At 44.8% G+C, this 18484-nt stretch overlaps 1 protein-coding gene across 8 annotated transcripts in view; it reads right to left on the bottom strand.

The window, feature by feature from the left end:
• Positions 1 to 18484, bottom strand: part of KIAA0930 (KIAA0930 ortholog) — a 134097-nt gene that overhangs the window by 6418 nt on the left and 109195 nt on the right. For 5 of the 8 annotated variants that reach the window (XM_007061743.4, XM_037914486.2, XM_043537762.1 and 2 more), the window contains 7 exons: positions 17538 to 17645; positions 16117 to 16194; positions 15103 to 15204; positions 13464 to 13604; positions 9092 to 9286; positions 6319 to 6481; positions 765 to 920 (listed from right to left, as the gene is read on the bottom strand). In XM_007061743.4, coding sequence (XP_007061805.1) covers positions 765 to 920; positions 6319 to 6481; positions 9092 to 9286; positions 13464 to 13604; positions 15103 to 15204; positions 16117 to 16194; positions 17538 to 17645 — 943 coding nt within the window. Of the gene's footprint in view, positions 1 to 764; positions 921 to 6318; positions 6482 to 8239; positions 8296 to 9091; positions 9287 to 13463; positions 13605 to 15102; positions 15205 to 16116; positions 16195 to 17537; positions 17646 to 18484 lie in introns of those variants that run through there. The other 3 variants (XM_043537756.1, XM_043537752.1, XR_006287835.1) reach the window with 2 other exon arrangements.

The following is an 18484-nucleotide window of genomic DNA, read 5'->3' as shown; positions in this document are numbered from 1 at the left end:
CAGCTCCTTAGATTGCACCCAAAAAATATCTTTGAGCCAATGTAGACTATGGAGCACAGTTGTATTATAGCATGAAACGTTATGTAAATGGGTAACTAAATATTCACTGCCTGAACTTGCTAAGTGGTCTGAAAGGGTACCTTCATGGACACGGTATTACAATGCTCCAATCTGGAGCTGAAAGGGGCATGGTTAGGTTTGCATCAAGTATCAAGAGAAGTGCCACAGTCTCCAGACCAACATAAACAAGAACTCTTGATCACTGCTGCTTTCTCCGCATCCGAAAGCAGCCCAGGATCCGACAGGAACTCTAGACTGACAGCCTTATCATGGAAAGGTTCGTATGCTCCCTCAACTGAGAGTGCTAGTGCAGAGCCCTCCAGTTGTTTCCCTCAGCCCATCATCAATAACTGTCTTTAGCAGACAGATTGGAGTTAGCTGGATATAAATCTGTACACTGGTGTACATATATCACCTTGTATATCAACTTACATGGCCCTATAAAAAAAAACCCTTGAAAATAGTGCAATGGGAGGGGAATGTTTAGGCATTCTACATAGATTGTCAAAAGCAAAATATATGAAGGGTGTCTAACCTCACTATTGAAAGCCTATGTCATGGCTGTGACATAGGTCAACTAACTGGGCAGTACTCAATTGACGTGAATATAGGGAAAAAACAAAAAAACTAGCTAACTCACAGGTGTGCGTCACCTGGGGACTAGACCATTTTTGGTATTTATGGGAAGATCTGAAAGGTTTCACCTGTTAAAATTCGATGCAGTGGCAAAGTGACATAGGTTAAATGTGCATAGAGTAGAAAGTTTTCATCTGTTCTGTTTAACTTCAGCCATGAGCCAACCAGAGACCGTCCTGTTCCAGATAAGGACCGTGACCTTAGATTCGAAGCATTGTGAAGATCTGTCAAGGTAGAAGACAATAACCTTAAAGTAATTGTGCTTTATATCCAACCAGTCCCTGGCACATTCAGATATCAGTTTCATCTTGAAAAGAACCCATCACAAATAGGATGGTAGTGGTGGGGTTGTAAATTATTATCTAGAGCTGAATTCCATGCAGGGCATTAATACACTTCCATCAGGCAGAGATCATTAGTAGCAGTTGAATACAGGGTCTTGCATAGCATACCCCATTACCACTTGAACTAACAGAGTGACTCCATTATCTGGTGGGAGAAGTAAGCGGTTATCCTCTAGTGCAGAGGTGGGCAACCTACGGCCCACGGGCCACATCCAGCCTGCGGGACCCTCCTGCCCGACCCTTTAGTTCCCGGTCGGGGAGGCTAGCCGCCAGCCCCTCCCCGATGTCCCCTCTCCTCCGCAGCCTCAGCTCACCGTGCTGCCAGTGTTCTGGGTGGTGGAGCTGCGAGCTCCTGCCGGCCAGCATGGCTGCAAGAGCCGCCAGTCTGCTCCGGTGCTCTAGACTGTGCGGCGGTGTGGCTGTCTCCGGCTGGGCGATGCGGCTGCCAGTCCTGGTACTCTGAGCGGCATGGTAACGGGGTGGGGAGGGGTTTGGATAAAGGCAGGGAGTCCCGGGGGGCAGTCAGGGGACAGTGGGAGGTTGGATGGGGCAATGGTGTGGGGGGGAAGCACGCAGGGGACGGGGAACGGGGGAGGTTGACAGGTGTGGGAGTCCCAGTGGGACCGTCAGGGGGCAGGGGTGTGGACAGGGGTCAGGGCAGTCAGGGGGGCTTGGATAGGGGGTGGGTCCTGGGGAGGCCTTTAGGGGTGTGGGGTCCCCGGAGGGGGTGGTCGGGGACAAGGAGCAGGGGGGGTTGGAGGGTTGGGGGTTCTGAGGGGGGCAGTCAGGGGGCGGGAAGTGGGCGGGGGCGAATAGAGGGTGGGGGTCAGGCTGTTTGGGAAGGCACAGCCTTCCCTACCCAGCCCTCCCTACAGTTTCAGAACCCCGATGTGGCCCTCAGGCCAAAATGTTTGCCCACCCCTGCTCTAGTGGTCCACCACCAGCGTGGAACTTGGTTGGATACAGAGATGTTCTTGATCACAAAATATCCCTGTACAGAAATTGCTTATGTGGAAAAGTAATATTAGGAAATTAAGGTATTTTTAGCTCTCAATTAAGATCAACACTTGGAAGCCAGGAGAGGCAGCATCATGTGATGATCCAGTTCAGTTCACCCCTCCATCAAGCGTTTCATGGACCACAGCTTGGGATCCCGTGCCATATGACTTTCTTTACATTATCAATCTACAGTTCCAAAAATAGGCTCTCAAAGTAATAACAGGGACTTAATAAGGAACAACAGTGATTAAAAGTAGAGATTGGGCTGAACAAAAACTTGGGATCTGCTCTGGAAAGGAGTTGCTCAAAACCCAAAGCTAGATTAGAACCAGAAGGCCTTAACAGTAGAGAAATATGTAGCAGTGACCATTCCAGCAACACCTAGAACAAAGGATGTGAGAAGACAATCTCATCTTTTCTCTTCACTGTCACAGACCTAGAGGTGTTCAGTCCATAAATCTATTTTTCCCTCCCACTTAGATACCATTCCAGGAGATGCCTTAGAAAACCCAAACATACATAGATCTAGCACGATAGGGTCAAAAGAGTATTATCAATTTAGTTAGTACGTGACCAATTCAATTCAATTCGACTTTGGACAAAGATTTCAAAAGCATGTAAGTGACTTAGGTGCCTAACTCATTTTCAAAAATGACTTGGGAGCTACTGAAAACTTTACCCCACATCTAATTGATTAAATTCCGATTGAATAAAACCTCCAGAAAAAAAAAGTAGAGCTAGCAGAAGTGTCTCTAAGACGAGCAGAAGGAAATATGCCCTATCTGCAAACTCAGGCAGAGGAAAAAGTAGGGGTTGTTAGAGGATTGCTCATCAATCTTTCAGAATCCTGAGATGAGAGCCTCACCCTTGCTCTGGTCCCTTTACATCTGGTAAAATGGCCACAGCACCATAACTGGGCCCTAAAAGCTCTGTCTGGGGCTGGATTCCCCAGGCACAAGCATGGTGGAAGAAAGCCAAAAGACTGTCCTCCAAGGATCCCCTTGCAAATCCTGGCATAGTGGCAAATCCTGCCAGTGGCAGCATGCAGTCCTGAACACATTCCAGGCTATGCAGAGGGCAATGCAGAGAGGCTGCCACAACGTAGACAAGCCCCCAATGATCTTTAAGTAATACCAAGGGTTTCTTCATTCTCCCAGGGCAGCCCAAGACTGGGGAGGGCTCCAAGGTGGCTTAGTCCTCCTTCCCCCTGGTTTGTAAGTTCTGTGCTGTGCCTCTGAAGTTCAACAACTTTCCAAGCAAATAATGGTAGGATTCTTGGGTTTCTGAAGTCCACGAACCAAATTAATGTACATTACTTATCTATTTTTAAATTCTATATCTATCTATGTGTAAATTTAACTTATTACAACATGTTAAAATATGTCTGGATTCCCAACAAAATTCCAGTAATTCTATCTGGTTCTAACGCTCTAACCTGAACTACTCTTGTAATATTTGTGTCCTTTTTAGATCAGGAGAGATTGAGTTCAGTGATTTTGAGATTAAGATAAAAGATGTATTATAATGGTAAACAAATCCATATTTTCCTAGGGAGTGAGAGAAAGAGAGAGACCCCAACTCAGATGAGAAGAGCAAGAGTTTAAGTTGTGAAAATTTTTGTCACTAGGACACACAGCTTCAGAGTCCGATTCTGCAAAAAACATTAATGAGTAAAGTATTTTACTACCTTGGATATAAACTGGCCATCAAGAAGTGTAGGCTTGAAATGAGATGTAGGTTTCTAACCATCAGCGGAGCAAAGTTCTGGAACAGCCTTCCAAGGGGAGCAGTGGGACAAAAACTCTAACTTGTTTCAAGACTGAGCTTCATAAATTTATAGAGGAGATATGATGAGGTTGCTTACAATAACATATGGCCCATCCATGACTGCTATTAGCAGATATCTCCAATGGCCAGAGATGGGACACTAGATGGGGAATTACTCTGAATTACTGGAAAGAATTCTTTCCCAGGTATCTGGTTGGTGGGTCTCGCCCACATATTCAGGGTCAAACTGATCACCATATTTAGGGTCAGGAAGGAATTTTTCCTCAGGTCAGAATGGCAGAGACCCTGGGGGTTTTTGCCTTGCTCAGCAGCTTGGTGCATGGATCTAGAGTGGGTTTGAACTAGAGTAAATAGTGGATTTTCTGTAACTGGAAGTCTTTAAATCAAGATTTGAGGACCTCAGTAACTCAGTCAGTGGCTATTGGCCTATTGCAGGAGTAGGTGGGTGAAGGTCTGTGGCCTGCAATGTGTAGGAGATCAGAGTAGATGATCATGATCTGGCCTTAAAGTCTATGAGTCTGGTCCCACTGATATCACCAGGGTTAATCTCTATGTTTTTTGCTGCCCCAAGCAAAACATTTTTTGGCTGCCCCCGCCCCATTCCAATCCCTTCCCCAAATCCCCGGCCCCGTCTCCTCCCCCGGGTGGGCCGCACTTCCCCTCCTACCCCAACCTCCCAGGCTTGCCGCGCAAAACAGCTGTTTTGCGCGGCAAGCCTGGGAGGGAGGGGGGAGAAGTGGAGCGGTGGCATGCTCAGGGGAGCAGGCGGAGCGGAGGTGAGCTAGGGCAGGGGGGGCAGGACGCGGGGAGGACCGCAGGAAGTAACCCTCCGGGGGGGGGCGGGGGAGTGGTTCCTCTCCCCCACCCAGCTCACCTCCACTCCACTGCCACCTTCTCCCCAGAGCGCGCTGCTGCTCCGCTTCTCCCTCCTCCCTCCCAGGCTTGCCGTGTGAAACAGTTGTTTCGCAGCAAGCCTGGGAGGGAGGGAGGAAGAAGCGGAGCGGTGGCGGTGCGCTCAGGGGAGCAGGTGGAGCGGAGGTGAGCTGGGGCGGGGAGCTGCCAGTGGGTGCAGAGCACCCACCAATTTTTCCCCGTGGGTGCTCCAGCCCCGGAGCACCCACGGAGTTGGCGCCTATAATGGCCGGTGCCGGAACGCTGCCCCTGGAAATGTGCCGCCCCACGCACGTGCTTGCTTTGCTGGTGCCTAGAGCCGGCCCTGGCTATCACAGTAAGCATTATAACCAACAGCGAGTTCAGCAGGATGAGTCCCATAAGCCCTTATCCCACAGTGTGTTGCATGCAGCAGGAACACAACAAAGTCAGTGGGGCTCTGTGTAGTCACAGCAGTTTCCCCCACACACTACACAGTACAGGATTCAGGCCTCGGCTCTCGTGCTAAACTTTGTCTAGTCACGTATGCTAAGTATATCTTCTATGGCTATGGTGAAGTGGTGAAATTAAGGGAAAGGGGAGGGGAGTGGTGTCTGTGGATGAACATTTCAAGAATGCAGATGAAGATCAGCGCCATGATTTTATCTCACAGAATTTGAATGGAATGTTGTTACTTAAGTTTGCTTTTTTATTTGAAACTCTGATCTAGAAATGAATGTATTTACCCTTACATTAATTGGGGATTAATTTTGCATGGTTTCTAGTTGGATAATCTGGTAAAAATTAATTGAAATTTGACTGATATAAAAGAAGAGTGACTGATCATTTCTATTAACATTTTGTGATCTAGAAAATACCACCTTTGTATTTACATATTATCATATCAATAGGGGCCTAATTTTGTTGGCTTTCCTACTGAATACATTTTTGAATATGAAAGACAGTTCTGACTTTCTCATCACTGAGTTTTTATATTATAAAATTATGAGATGGGAAATAATGTGATTGTATTCACTTACCATCTTCTGAATGGGGCTCAATATTAATCTTGTTGGTTTTTCCTATTAAATAACCAAGTCTAATTTAATAGGAAGTGGAGAAAGAAAATGTGCTAAGATCTGCATGAAGTGTTAAATCATTACATACATAAATGCAATTCATTAGTAGTATCAGACTTTTTATCTGTGCACTTAGGACCTGATCCAAATCTCCTGGAAGTCAATGGGAGCCTTTCCATTGGCTTCAATCTGCTTTGGGTCAGGCCTTTATTACAAAAGGTATTCAGATGACTTGCCAATGAGTTTATTGTACATTATTGCCTTGGAAAGTGCATCTGAAATGAAGGATTCTCTTCTCACAATTTTCCCCCAGATAAAGGAGGGTATTATTGGAAGCAGGTAGGAATAGTCAGGTTCAGTCTTTCAAAAGTTTTCTGAAGGGGTTAGGTGCCCAATGAAAATCAGTGCTTGTGTATTTCACTTTCAATGGAGTTGGGTGCGTATCTTGCTTAGGGCCCCTTGAAAATCTCCACTTTTATCCCTTTCCCGAGCTCTGTGTCCTACGCCAGGACACTTGGGTTTTCTGATGTAATCTCCCTCACCTCCATCATCGTCATCTCGAAAGAATTCCTCGCTATCATTTGCCGAGTGGGATTTTTTCATCTCAGCGATCCGATTTCGGGGCACTTTCCTCTTGAGGGATGGGGAGAAAAAGGATGGCCGATTGTTGCGCTCTGGGGTCGGTGGCGTGCTGAAGGAAGTGACCTGAAAGGGAAATAGGAACAGAAGAATTTTTGGAGGCAGAGTTTTATTTGATGACTTCTGCTTCTATGTAATAAATTCATAGCGTCTAAGGCCAGAAGAGACCACTGAGATCTATCTAGTCTGACCTCCTGTATAACACAGGCCTGGAGACTTCCCTGAATTAATTCCGGTTTGAACTCTGTTTTTATTTGGTTGTCTCAGTAAGGTTTGCAGAGGACAAGTGTGTGTGTTGCAAAAATCACTACCACAGCTGGCACTCTCACTGGTTGTTTCAGCAGTGCTCAAGAAGCAAATGAACCATGGTGACGGGACGACCCTGCACCCATAGAAGTGTTTGTCAAGGTGGAGGCAGAGTGTCTGGCACCGCTGCTATTTGTGCTATGAGTAAAGAGAGAGCTTCATTCTTCACGGCTGTCTATCAAGCACCTCATTCACAGGAAACAAAACTAGAGAAAAAAAGATTTATAAACTGATTTGGGTAACAATAAAAATAGATCAACCTTAACATTACAAAGTTAGGCAAAATGGATAAGAAAACAAGCATGAACAACAATTAAAAGTTGTGGATTGGCATTTGAATGGCAGATGCAGCTTGCCTTGGAAATGAGGTTGACTTTTCTTGCCTTTAGGATGACATATAGAATCTTTTAGAAAGGACATTCTGTCTCAGTGAGGCGGGGTCAGGAAGCAATTACTGAGGCCAGGATGCTGATGTGAAAATGAAGTCAGTACATCATTATGGCAGATGAGAAAATGTGCGGAAAGGACTAGTAATGATTCAGTTAGGCTAAGTGATGACAGTTGCATGGAGACAGCTGCCTAGAGTGGAGCAAAGCCAGAGGATGGAAAAGTAAGATCCTTCATTGGAAAGGCAGTTTCTCTTGGGCCAAACCAGGACTAGGACTGACCAGTTCAGGGACGCTTTCACTGTCTTGGTGGAGGGCTGCTGCAAGTATTACTTGAATGGTTTCCGTTCAAGTGAAAAAATGGATAACTACTTTGCTGCCTCAGAAATCCCCGTCTCATCTTTTCTTCTCTACATGGTTAATTTAACAATTTTGCTGCTGCTTGTAGGATGCAGTCTTACATTGCTCGTATCTGTCCCTACGTATAAAGAGCTATGTGACACATGATTGAGGATGACAGCAAAGTTTGCCACGTTGGTGTTGCACTGAGGAATCCCTCCACATCATTTCTCTGTCAGTAATATGAAAAATTCAAAAAGCTTTTTTACACCCATCTGATCCTCCTGTTTTTGTATTTAGTCTCTATTTTCTGGCTGCCTTAGAAAAAGCAGTTTCTTTATTCTGTACACACTAGATATAACACATACATGGAAAAACAATAGTAAACTATGCATAATTAAAACCATTACCAGCGGGGTAATGTTAAGACACAAGCAACCATCAAGTAAGAACACTGGAAGTCTTGAGACATGAAGAGACCAGGAACTCCCTCCAGGCCTGGCTCGTTGCAACACAGGGAAACTAACTTTACTCTAGGATATGAGACACCAGGCTTGGTTAAGGAGCCTGATCTTTCACTCAGCAGGCCAGCAAAGCATGGAGAGCATTGTGGAGGCCATTCTTCTTGGCCCTTTGGGAAGCCACGGACACAGGAAGGTCTTTTCACACTGCAGTGGCTGAGCAAAGGGGTAGCATGGATGAGCTTTGAAGAAGTTCTGTTCAGCTCTCCTTGACCAAACGAGATTGCTTGTTTCATGCAGGTGGTCAGATAAGCACAAGTCTCCCTTCTCACCTTAATCTATGAAACAGGGACTTCGAGGAAGGAGAGGCAGAATCCACTGCCGAGACCTATAGAATAAAGTGGGTTGCAGTCATTGTTTCCTGGGGCTCTTTTGGTGGCGTATAGGAGAATACACCAGTAACTGCCTAGGCTAGGACATGGCTCTTAAAGGTAGTTCTAAAACAGTATGGCAACATCCCTACCAGCCAGGCAAAACAGCTTACCTGAAACTGTGCTTAGAATTGAATTATGTATGGCCAGATTGTGATCTCTTTTCTCCCACGGAATAATGTCTTACTCCAGGTGATGTCCCACTGAAGTCAACTGAACCAGTCTCATGCTTAAAAGTTAAGCATGTACTTAAGTGCTTTGCTGGACTGGGGCCTTAGTCTTTGCCTTAATAATATACAGGTCCCAGATTAAAAGTCACATTTGTGGCAAAATTCCCTGGAAGCGCCTCCTTATTGTGCTGTGTCCTACTAGGTTTAGTAGTAATGCACAAAATACTTTACATTACTACAGCACCTTTTGGAAGGGAAACCCCATCTCTTATGGAAATTGCAGTGGGATCTTTTGATTTTGCACAAAGGAGACAGGGCCTCAGTTTTGACTTGCACATCCTGACTATTGCTTCATTAAAATATCTCTCCAAAACTGTTGAGTAGTCTGATAACTTTCTATATCCCCTATCTGGTCAAGAGCAACGGGCACAGAAAGCAACCAACCTACTGGCTGTACACAACATGCAGAAGCAAACTTCAGAGTCTACAGGTGACTAATCACAGCCTTGGCCCACATATTGATTTCTGAAGCAAGGTGCATTAATGTTTATTCATCCATCCAGTATTTCCATATACTACCTACTCTCTCATGCACAGGGGATCCTGGGTTTGAATCTTCCTCCGTTCCATATGGAGAAGTGTCACCGGTTGAAACTCGACTCACTGCCATCTCTGCATGTCCTTTACCTTGGGGCCCCTTCATCCGTACAAACTCCATGTTGCTGTACTTATAAAAGCCAAAGGACATCCTTTGAGCCATCTTCGCTGCAACGCTCACCTTCAATGCACAGAAAAGGAAAGAAGCATGTAACACGAACTGCTAAACATTAGGGTATACATTTGCTCTACACTATAATTCTATAGAACATTTGTACAGGTGCCTGTCAGTAAGCATCTAAGCATCACACAATAACACCAAAGCAAACATTAAGGCCTACATTTCAAATCAGGGATTGGGTGCACTCTGAAAATGTTGGTCTAAAATCAAAATAATAAATAGTAGTAGATAATGAACAACACTTAGCTCTTCTATAGCATTTTTCATCTGTAGTTCTCAAAGTGGTTTACAAAGGAGGACGATATCCCCAGTTTACAGATAGGAAAACTGAGGCAACCGAGCTCAGGCAATTCCCTCGCAGTTGATCAGTAGCAAATCTGGGAATAGAACCCAGGTCTTCTGACTCCCAGTCCAGTGTCCTATGCACTAGGCAACACTGCCTAGCAAGAATAAAGAGCCGACTAGTCCAAATACACAACTAACCTCAACAATATAATCTGTCACAAAGATTAACCTGATAGTTTTTAAACAAACACACCAGACATCATGGATCAATTCCCAGATAGCAGAGAAAACAGGTGTAAAAAAGGGGTGGGTCCCAAAATGGTCAAGGATCAGCCTGTTGGAATAAATGGGAATTTATTCCCAAAGTTGTGTTTCAAAATTCTCAGCATTGAAAGATAGTGGGTCAAATTTATTCCTCGTGAAAAATGAGTCACATGAGTTATACCAGGGACTAATATGGCCAAATGAAACCAAGCAGCTTTCAAAAATACAGTCACATTTTCTTCCTTTCCCTCAAGTAGTAGCAAAAAATGACAATGGATTCATGGTTCAGATTTAGAGTCCCCACCCCAGTCTGCAACTTTGAGTACTTAACAGATCTAAAGGAGGACTTGTGGCACCTTAGAGACTAACACAAGTACTCCTTTTTTTTGCAGATACAGACTAACACGGCTGCTACTCTGAAACTTAACAGATCTAACTAGTCTATTTCAGCTAACATAACAACATGAAATAGCAGTGAAATCAAACACACACATCATTAGCAATATGCAGGGACACTCCCTAGCTATTATGCATTATATACACCACATTTTGACTTTCCACTAGATGTTTTCCACTCTATTGTGTCTTCTCTGCACTGTGCGGACATACCTTCTGATTGTACAAAACCATAGACTCACAACTTTGGTATAGGTGGGCTAGAGAAGCAGTCCCATGGTCTGGCCCTATAAAAGGGCTGTGAGCCAGGAGCTGGGTCAGTCTCTCCTGCCTTGGAGGGAGAAGGACCTAGCTGACTGGAAGAAAGGGTACCTGAAGCGGAGCAGTGCTGGGGAAAGGCAAGAAGAGCTGGGGAGCTCCAGCCTGGCAACCCCGCAGGCTGCAGGCCTTGTTAAAGGCCCAAGGCTGGTACTGGGGTTAAAGAGGTGTAGCCCAGGGATAGGCAAAGGCAGCTGGTCCAACCCCCTTGCCAATGATGAGTGGCCATTACCGTCTGCAGTTTGCCCCAATGAGAGGGGGCTAGATGAGGACTGGCAGTAGCCACTGAGGCAAGGTGGGTGTAGAGGGTTGGGAGTTCCCCTGGGAAGGGGAGACCCAGAGTGTCGGTGTACTGCGGTGGGCAGAACCCTGAGGTAAAGGGCATCGGGGTCCGGGAGGGACACGGGGGCCTGAGGCAGACAAGACACTGGCCAGCAGAGGGCGCACCGAGGCTGGAAAAGAGCCAATTCCCAGAGGATCAGCAGGAGACACCGCAGCAGTGAGTCAGCGACTTGTTACAGGGAGAAAAGAAAGTCTACGGAGTCAAAATAGAAAAGGTACAGCCCGCCCTGGTCTAACAGGTGAACTGATGCATATATTGCTGGATTCAGAATCAGACTGTTGGATCTGAGAATTGACCACAGGATGACTATGAGCCGCCAATGTGATATGGCCGTGAAAAAAGCGAATGCGGTATTGGGATGCATCAGGCGAGGTATTTCCAGTAGAGATAAGGAGGTGTTAGTACCGTTATACAAGGCACTGGTGAGACTTCATCTGGAGTACTGTGTGCAGTTCAGGTCTCCCATGTTTAAGAAAGATGAATTCAAACTGGAACAGGTACAGAGAAGGGCTACTAGGATGATCTGAGGAATGGAAAACATGTCTTATGAAAGGAGACTCAAAGAGCTTGGCTTGTTTAGCCTAACCAAAAGAAGGCTGAGAGGAGATATGATTGCTCTCGCTAAACATATCAGAGGGATAAATACCACTGAGGGAGAAGAATTATTTAAGCTAAGTACCAATGCGGACACAAGAACAAATGGATAAAAACTGGCCATCAGGAAGTTTAGACTTGAAATTAGACAAAGGTTTCTAACCATCAGAGGAGTGAAGTTCTGGAACAGCCTTCCAAGGGGAGCAATGGGGGCAAAAGATATATCTGGCTTCAAGACTAAGCTTGATAAGTTTATGGAAGGGATGATATGATGAGATAGCCTAGTTTTGGCAATTAATTGATCTTCATCTGTTAGCAGCAGATATGCCCAATGGCCTGTGATGGGATCTTAGATGGGGTGGGATCTGAGTTACTACAGAGAATTCTTTCCTGGGTGTCTGGCTGGTGAGTCTTGCCCACGTGCTCAGGGTTTAGCTGATCGCCATATTTGGGGTTGGGAATTAAATTTTCCTCCAGAGCAGACTGGCAGAGGCCCTGGGGGTTTTTCGTCTTCCTCTGCAACGTGGGGCATGGGTCACTTGCTAGAGGATTCTCTGCACCTTGAAGTCTTCAAACCACGAGTTGAGGACTTCAATAGCTCAGACACAGGTGAGAGGTTTTTTGCAGGAGTGGGTGGATGAGATTCTGTGGTCTGCGTTGTGCAGGAGGTCAGACTAGATGATCATAATGGTCCCTTCTGACCTTAAAGTTTATGATTCTGTGAATTGGAATTTGCTCTCATTTGGCAGAGATGTATCTTTTACAATTTAAATTTCCAAAACATAAAGCCTAGCCAATGATTTAATGTCTTTTAGAGTTAGCTTGAGCTTATGGTATAGTTAAGATCAGGGGTGAAAGTAAGGCGCTATAGGCCGGTACGGCATAATGGTAAAAAGCGGCTGCCGAAGGAGCAAAAAAGGGGCAGCAGCTTTATGCCGTGGCAGCGCTTTATCGTCCCTGCCCCTTTTGCCCCCCAGGCTGCCAACATGGGGGGGGGGAGTGAGGAGCAGCTGCCCCGGCTTCGATGATTTAAAATGGCTCAGGGCTCTGGCTGCTGCTGCAATAGCAGCAGCAGCGGCTGGAGCCCTGGGCCCTTTAAATCGCCGCTGGAGCCCCGGGCAGCGTGGACCAGACAGCCTGGAAGGGCTGGCTGGGGGACGCTGACCCCCCCAGCCCCGCCCCTTCTGCCAGAGGCCCCGCCCCTTTTGGAGGGGCCGGAACTGGCCCCGTCCCGGTAAATTTTCAATTTTACTTTCACCCCTGGTTAAGATAAACTTTTAGCATGTTTGTCAGAGCTGCTCTCTCTGGGAGGTTCTACTGCAGGCTCTCACTCTCTCTGGAATTCTACACCAAGTGAATGTGAATTATAAGCCATTACTGTTAATATTCACATTTCCATAGCAAATTAATACTTCAGTAGCTAAGAAAATTGCAGGAGTCCTTTCAAAGCACATGGACATACAGAATGCACCCGAGAGAGAGAGATACTTATGTAACAAGACACACCAGTGGAAGGTTAAAACCAACAGATGTAAAAAAGCTAAGAGGGTCTTCCTGGCTCTTAGAAGATAACTATAGGTACCCAGGACCTCTCCGAAAAGAAGAGGATCATACAAAAAGTGGTATAGCAAAGCATTCATTTTATTACAGAACTGGCAAGTTTCTTAGGATTCACACCAGGTTCACTTAGATTTCTTAGGTTCCTACCAATTTTAAATCCCAAGCAAACATCAGGAGTTACAAATCCTGCCTGACTCTTCTGATGACTTCAGTTCACCATGGCTGTGTGAACCAAATCTAGTGGATTTTCGTACAGCCCTTTCTGATAACTTTCATAGCCATGAAGACTATCAGGCACTCAGCATAAGTAGCTTGAGAAGACAAAAAGGTGGCAGCATCAATAGTATAGAAAACATCATGGAAATTTCACTACCACTATTGCTGCAAAAGAGGTTCTCTGGGTAGGAAATGTCTTACCCTGTTGTCATAGACCTTCTTGAGTGCTTCGTAACGGATGGATCCCTGAAAGATCACTCCTTGGAAGGTGTTGCTTTTGTCACTGGCCACAAGCTCCACGCAGACCATCTCTCCTTCCCCCACGGTCATGTCACTGAACACCTGCCATTGCATCCAAGGAAACGAAACACAAAGGAAAAGCTGTAGTGATTAGATACTTTAGATATAGCTCAAGTGTGTTCAGGATCCATAGTTTTACTTCAGCCCATTGTACAGACAGAGGCCACTTGGAAAATTCAGATCTAGATCTGTGTTTCCAATACCCAGAAAGTTTGGGGTGTTAAGGTGCAACCCAGGAACCTCTTAATGCCAACTGGTAATGGGGTATGGAGGAGTTACAGAAAACTCATGAGTTTCAAGTGTACATTCTAGTTTACCACAGAATGTCATGTGAGGTCTCAAATGAAAGCCGGTGTCACACTGGTCATTAATACTGTTGTGAAATGTATGTACAGATACTATATAAGGAGTTATGTCTATATACTGAAAATATGTTTGTAAAGTCTGTATCAAGGGATCAGCCACCAACAAAGATGAAAAACCAGTTTTCCTCCAGACAGGAGGTAAGAAACGCGCATCTCTCTATTGTACCGTAAATTATGTACCATTAAACACAATGGTTGCCCGTTTACATATGAAATCAAATATTAAAGACGTAAGCTCAGCAGGAAAGGAGCACACAGGAAAAAACAAGGCCCAGGTGGTTATCCTATCTATGAGCAAAGATAATGATGTCTGGGGTATTTCTAGAAGACAAAGAAAATACCCCTTTCATCCTGCACCTAGGAAGTAAACGGATTTCATGAATGCAAATATGCTAACAGGGTCTCAGCCAACCTCAGCTGAAAACTCTGAAGAGGACTTTGGATGAGATAAACTGCTTTGGAGAGGAGGATAACCTGTTAGCTAAGTTTAGTTACGAGAAAGCATGTTATGATTTTGTTTTATATTTATCCATTTGTTTCCAATATCCTTACTCACTATATCCTGAATCTCTAGTCTTTGATAATAAACTTATTTTTGTTTTCATTGCAAATATATCTCCGTGCTGAGGTGCCAAGCAAAGTGCTGGTCTGGAGCTGAATTCTACACGCTGGTGTGTACTGTTCCTTTGGGAAGAGCAGGCCTGGTAATTCTGTGAGTGTTCAGTGGATGAGGGGCTGGACACTCCAGGGAACACCCAGAGAGGGCTCAGGCGTTGGCGTGTGCCTTTCGTTACACTGCACAGAGGGAGCAAGGCCTGCGGAGGCCTGGAACATAGTGCTCATGTTGCCAGAGGCTGGTGGATTCAGGGAGCTGGTTCACAGCAGGCACAGAAAAAGCTGCCTCAACACTAAGGACAGGTGGTGGTGAGGTGCCTCACTAACCCTGGGTACCCCTGGGGTGTGTCACATCAGATTAATGTTTCTGGGAAAAAATCATGGCTTTGCCCAGCTGGCTGGACCATGGTTGGGGGCTCCACGAAGACTAATTACGTAAACTGTTGCCTTGTGGCCCAGGGCAGGGATATATGGGTGGGGATATATCAAGTTGGACAAACAATAGGAAAGGGAGATTACAGGACAAAAATGAGGAAAATGTTCTGCTCTAACAGACCCACCTCTTCAAAGTTATCGATCATGAAGAATATGTTAGGGTAGCTGATCTTTGATTCCTCTCCTTTGCTGTCCATTGGGTGTTTGCTTGGAGACGCAAATACTTGCTGGAAGAAATTCTGAAGATGTTATCTACCTTATTTCTTCAACGTATGTACAATTATGAATACTTAAAAACAACTCCATAGTAAAACATGGCAGAACTGGCGAAGGGCATATTATAGGGGAATTTCACCTTCCTTTAAGCCTGTGGTTCTCAAACTTCTTTGTGTCTGTAGTAGTTTATGCCCCTCCCGTCTCCACCCCACACCATGCCACCCTTATGTCCATGCTGCTGCAGACCCCTGATCTAGACCATCCCTGACAGGTGTTTGTCTACCTTCATCTTAAAAATCTCCATTGGTGGAGATTCCACAACCTCCTTAGACAATTTATTCCAGTGCTTAACCACCCTGACAGGAAGTTTTTTCCTAGTGTCCAACCTAAAACGCCATTGCTGCAATTTAAGCCCATTGTTTCTTGTCCTTATTTTATATCTGTGCTGTTGATTTTTGGCCTCTGTGTAGACTTGACCTTTCAGTAGGATCAAGTCTCTTCTCCTTGCCTACAGCCCCCAGTGCTACGATCTCTCCCAGCTGCCTTTTGGTTCTGTCCTCTTCTGGGTTTGATACCCTGATACTTTTAGGGCGATCTTCAGATTTGATCACAGTTGGATTTACATCAAAAAGAGAGACACCCAACAAACAAAGACGCTGAGAGGCACTGGAGTGGGGATTTTTTTGGATTTTAAGCCAACCTCAAAAAACCATTCTGAGAAATTAAATGAGCTCTGCTCTGGGATGTAACTATTAGAAAACGTCACTTCATTAAGATGGATGGAGGCATCTCCTTTGTGAAGCAGCTTCATAGACCACAACTTGAGACTCGCTGCCCTGTTTTTTATACAGTTCTTAGGGGTGGTGAAGTTTGGGTGCAAAATGTTTGTCCTTGAAGCCTCAACAATAGTAGGATCCTCTCACCTGAGATTTCTTTTTGTGAATGTGAATATCCCCTCCATCTGAGCGAGTGCAGACAGCACAGGTGACCACATAGTCCAGCTGAAACAGATGACAGAGGTGTCATTTGGTGGTGGGGATGGGGAAAACAGACATTCAGAGCTAAGTATCAGTGCACAAAACAGAAAACACTCTACATTCATGGTTTTCATCTTTCTGTCTGGCTTCAAAGAAAAACATTTTTGTGTTCCAATGTCCTTTCTGCCCCAGCTCACTGAACACACTGAAACCACTGCTGTTTTATTTATAGCCAAGACACACTTATTCTGACCATTACTCCAATATCTAACAGCTCTGCAAAGACCCTTGCTATGGGGTACAATAGATTCTGGATGTGGAGTGTGGGAATCCCTCTAGCACTCTATTCAGATGTAAGGTTAGGGGTTAGCTGGAGGAGTAGGTGGGCCACATGTAGTATTTAGTTTAAGGTTGAAATGGATGAAATCACCTCCATGGAGGCATGGAAACAATGGAAACGTTAATGAAAAAGGGCAACACCCAGGAAATATCCACAGACAAAGTACCCTGCCATGTAATGTGAGAAAATTTGCAACAAACATTTCCCAGCTGTGATGATAATCTCAGAATTCTGACTTGCAGTGAAATGGTTCTATTGTACTCTACATAAAAAATTAACGGTGAAAATTGCTCTCTGAGGAGCAGCTTTGGAATTAGTCTTTTTGGTGGAGAAAGAAGGAAAATGAACACAACTCAGTACATGTGCCATTAATGAAAGGTCTCCCATTTTGAGATCATAATCAACAAAATATGGTATGGATCTGGAATGATTATAATAAAAATAATCAGCCTCCCAAAAACTCCAATATAACACATGTACTACCTAAACACTCCATGTATTAATCCAAAAAACAAAACAAACAAACAATCTATACTACTTTCCTATGTCTCCAAAGGAGAAATGGCTTACTGAACTTCTGCTGCCAGCAGCTGGCAAGTGGCAACTCAGTGGAAACGCAGTGGTGCTACGGGCGAGAGCTCAAAACGGTTTCACAGCTGCATCAACATTTCAAATCTTAATGAAGATGTTGCTTTTGTCTTCTCTTATCACTTGGTGAAGCTCACCTATTTTCCCATTTGGCTACAGACCTCAGCACAGATTCATTGAACATTAGTGGATTTATGGTTTTTAGGTCTGAATCACGTAGCTATCAAAATCTAAACAAAACATGGTGACTTCATCTGTTCGGTACGTTCACTCAGACCCAGAGAGTCAAAATGAAACACATGGGATGTTTTTTTGCTTTCTTTAATTGCTCAAATGCCTCAAACTACATTGTAGACCAGAGCTGGTTTTGAAACCCCTATAACCATGAGCAGTCTGTGCGACTAAAGTGAGCATCAGAAGAGGAAGAGGTTCTTGTGACCTTCTGCAGGATGAGGTTCAGATAGACGCTCTCCTCCCAATCGATGTCTGGGTCACCCAGGCCAGGAAGCTTCTTAGAATCCCTACGGTAAACTTCAACTTCAACCTGCTGATAGAAAACAAGACATCCTGGGTAAACATGATATACAACACCCATTCGTGTGCACACATCTGCATTATACTTTGAACCTCTGCTTTGAAATTTGCTGCCTTATTTGTCTGCCAGAGCCTGGATTTGTTGACCCTCAGTCACCAGGCAAAGCCAGCTCTTCTTGCAGGCTTTTTCTGGGGTGGCAGGTAAGGGATGAATGTAGAATAGGGAATGTGGGAGACATAGCAGTTGCCTGCAATAGCAAGGGACTGGACTAGATGACCCAGGAGATACACTGAAGTGCTATTTTCTAATGCTTTTATAGTTCTGAGAATTTGGAAGGGATTTTAGTTTTGGACATTGGTCTCATTTATTTATTGTACAAGTAAAGTTTACGTGTGTGCCTAGAGCTTTGGCTAGTCATATTTTAACCAAACACATAAATAAGATACTCACAAAAAAGGGATAGGATAATGGCACCATGTAAGTGAAATATGTCAGCAAATTAACGCATAATGTAATCTAATGGTTGTTGTTTGGAACGATGGGGGCAGCAGTAGGAATCCTAAATGAAAGGCATCTGACGGGGCAAAGATACCTTTATTCCAGTGGATTTGAAAGTGCTTTGTAAGGAATCACTTCACCCACTAGTGAAACACCTTTGGGGTGCACTGTATCAACTCTGTAGCAATTCTGCATACAATGGACAGAAAGCAAAGAGGAATATTGTATGCATTTGAAATCACAAGGGAAATGTAGGTAGAATGTAATTATACAAACTAGAATTTGGCCAGCACACACCTCTTTATTCATGCAAAAAGTGCTAGGGGATCTTTACTGACCACATTACTTGCAAT

The sequence above is a fragment of the Chelonia mydas genome, chromosome 1 (assembly GCF_015237465.2).
Source record: "Chelonia mydas isolate rCheMyd1 chromosome 1, rCheMyd1.pri.v2, whole genome shotgun sequence".
NCBI lineage: Eukaryota > Metazoa > Chordata > Testudines > Cheloniidae > Chelonia > Chelonia mydas.
Note: the sequence above shows the minus strand (reverse complement) of the source record. Positions and strands in the feature narration are given on the sequence as shown.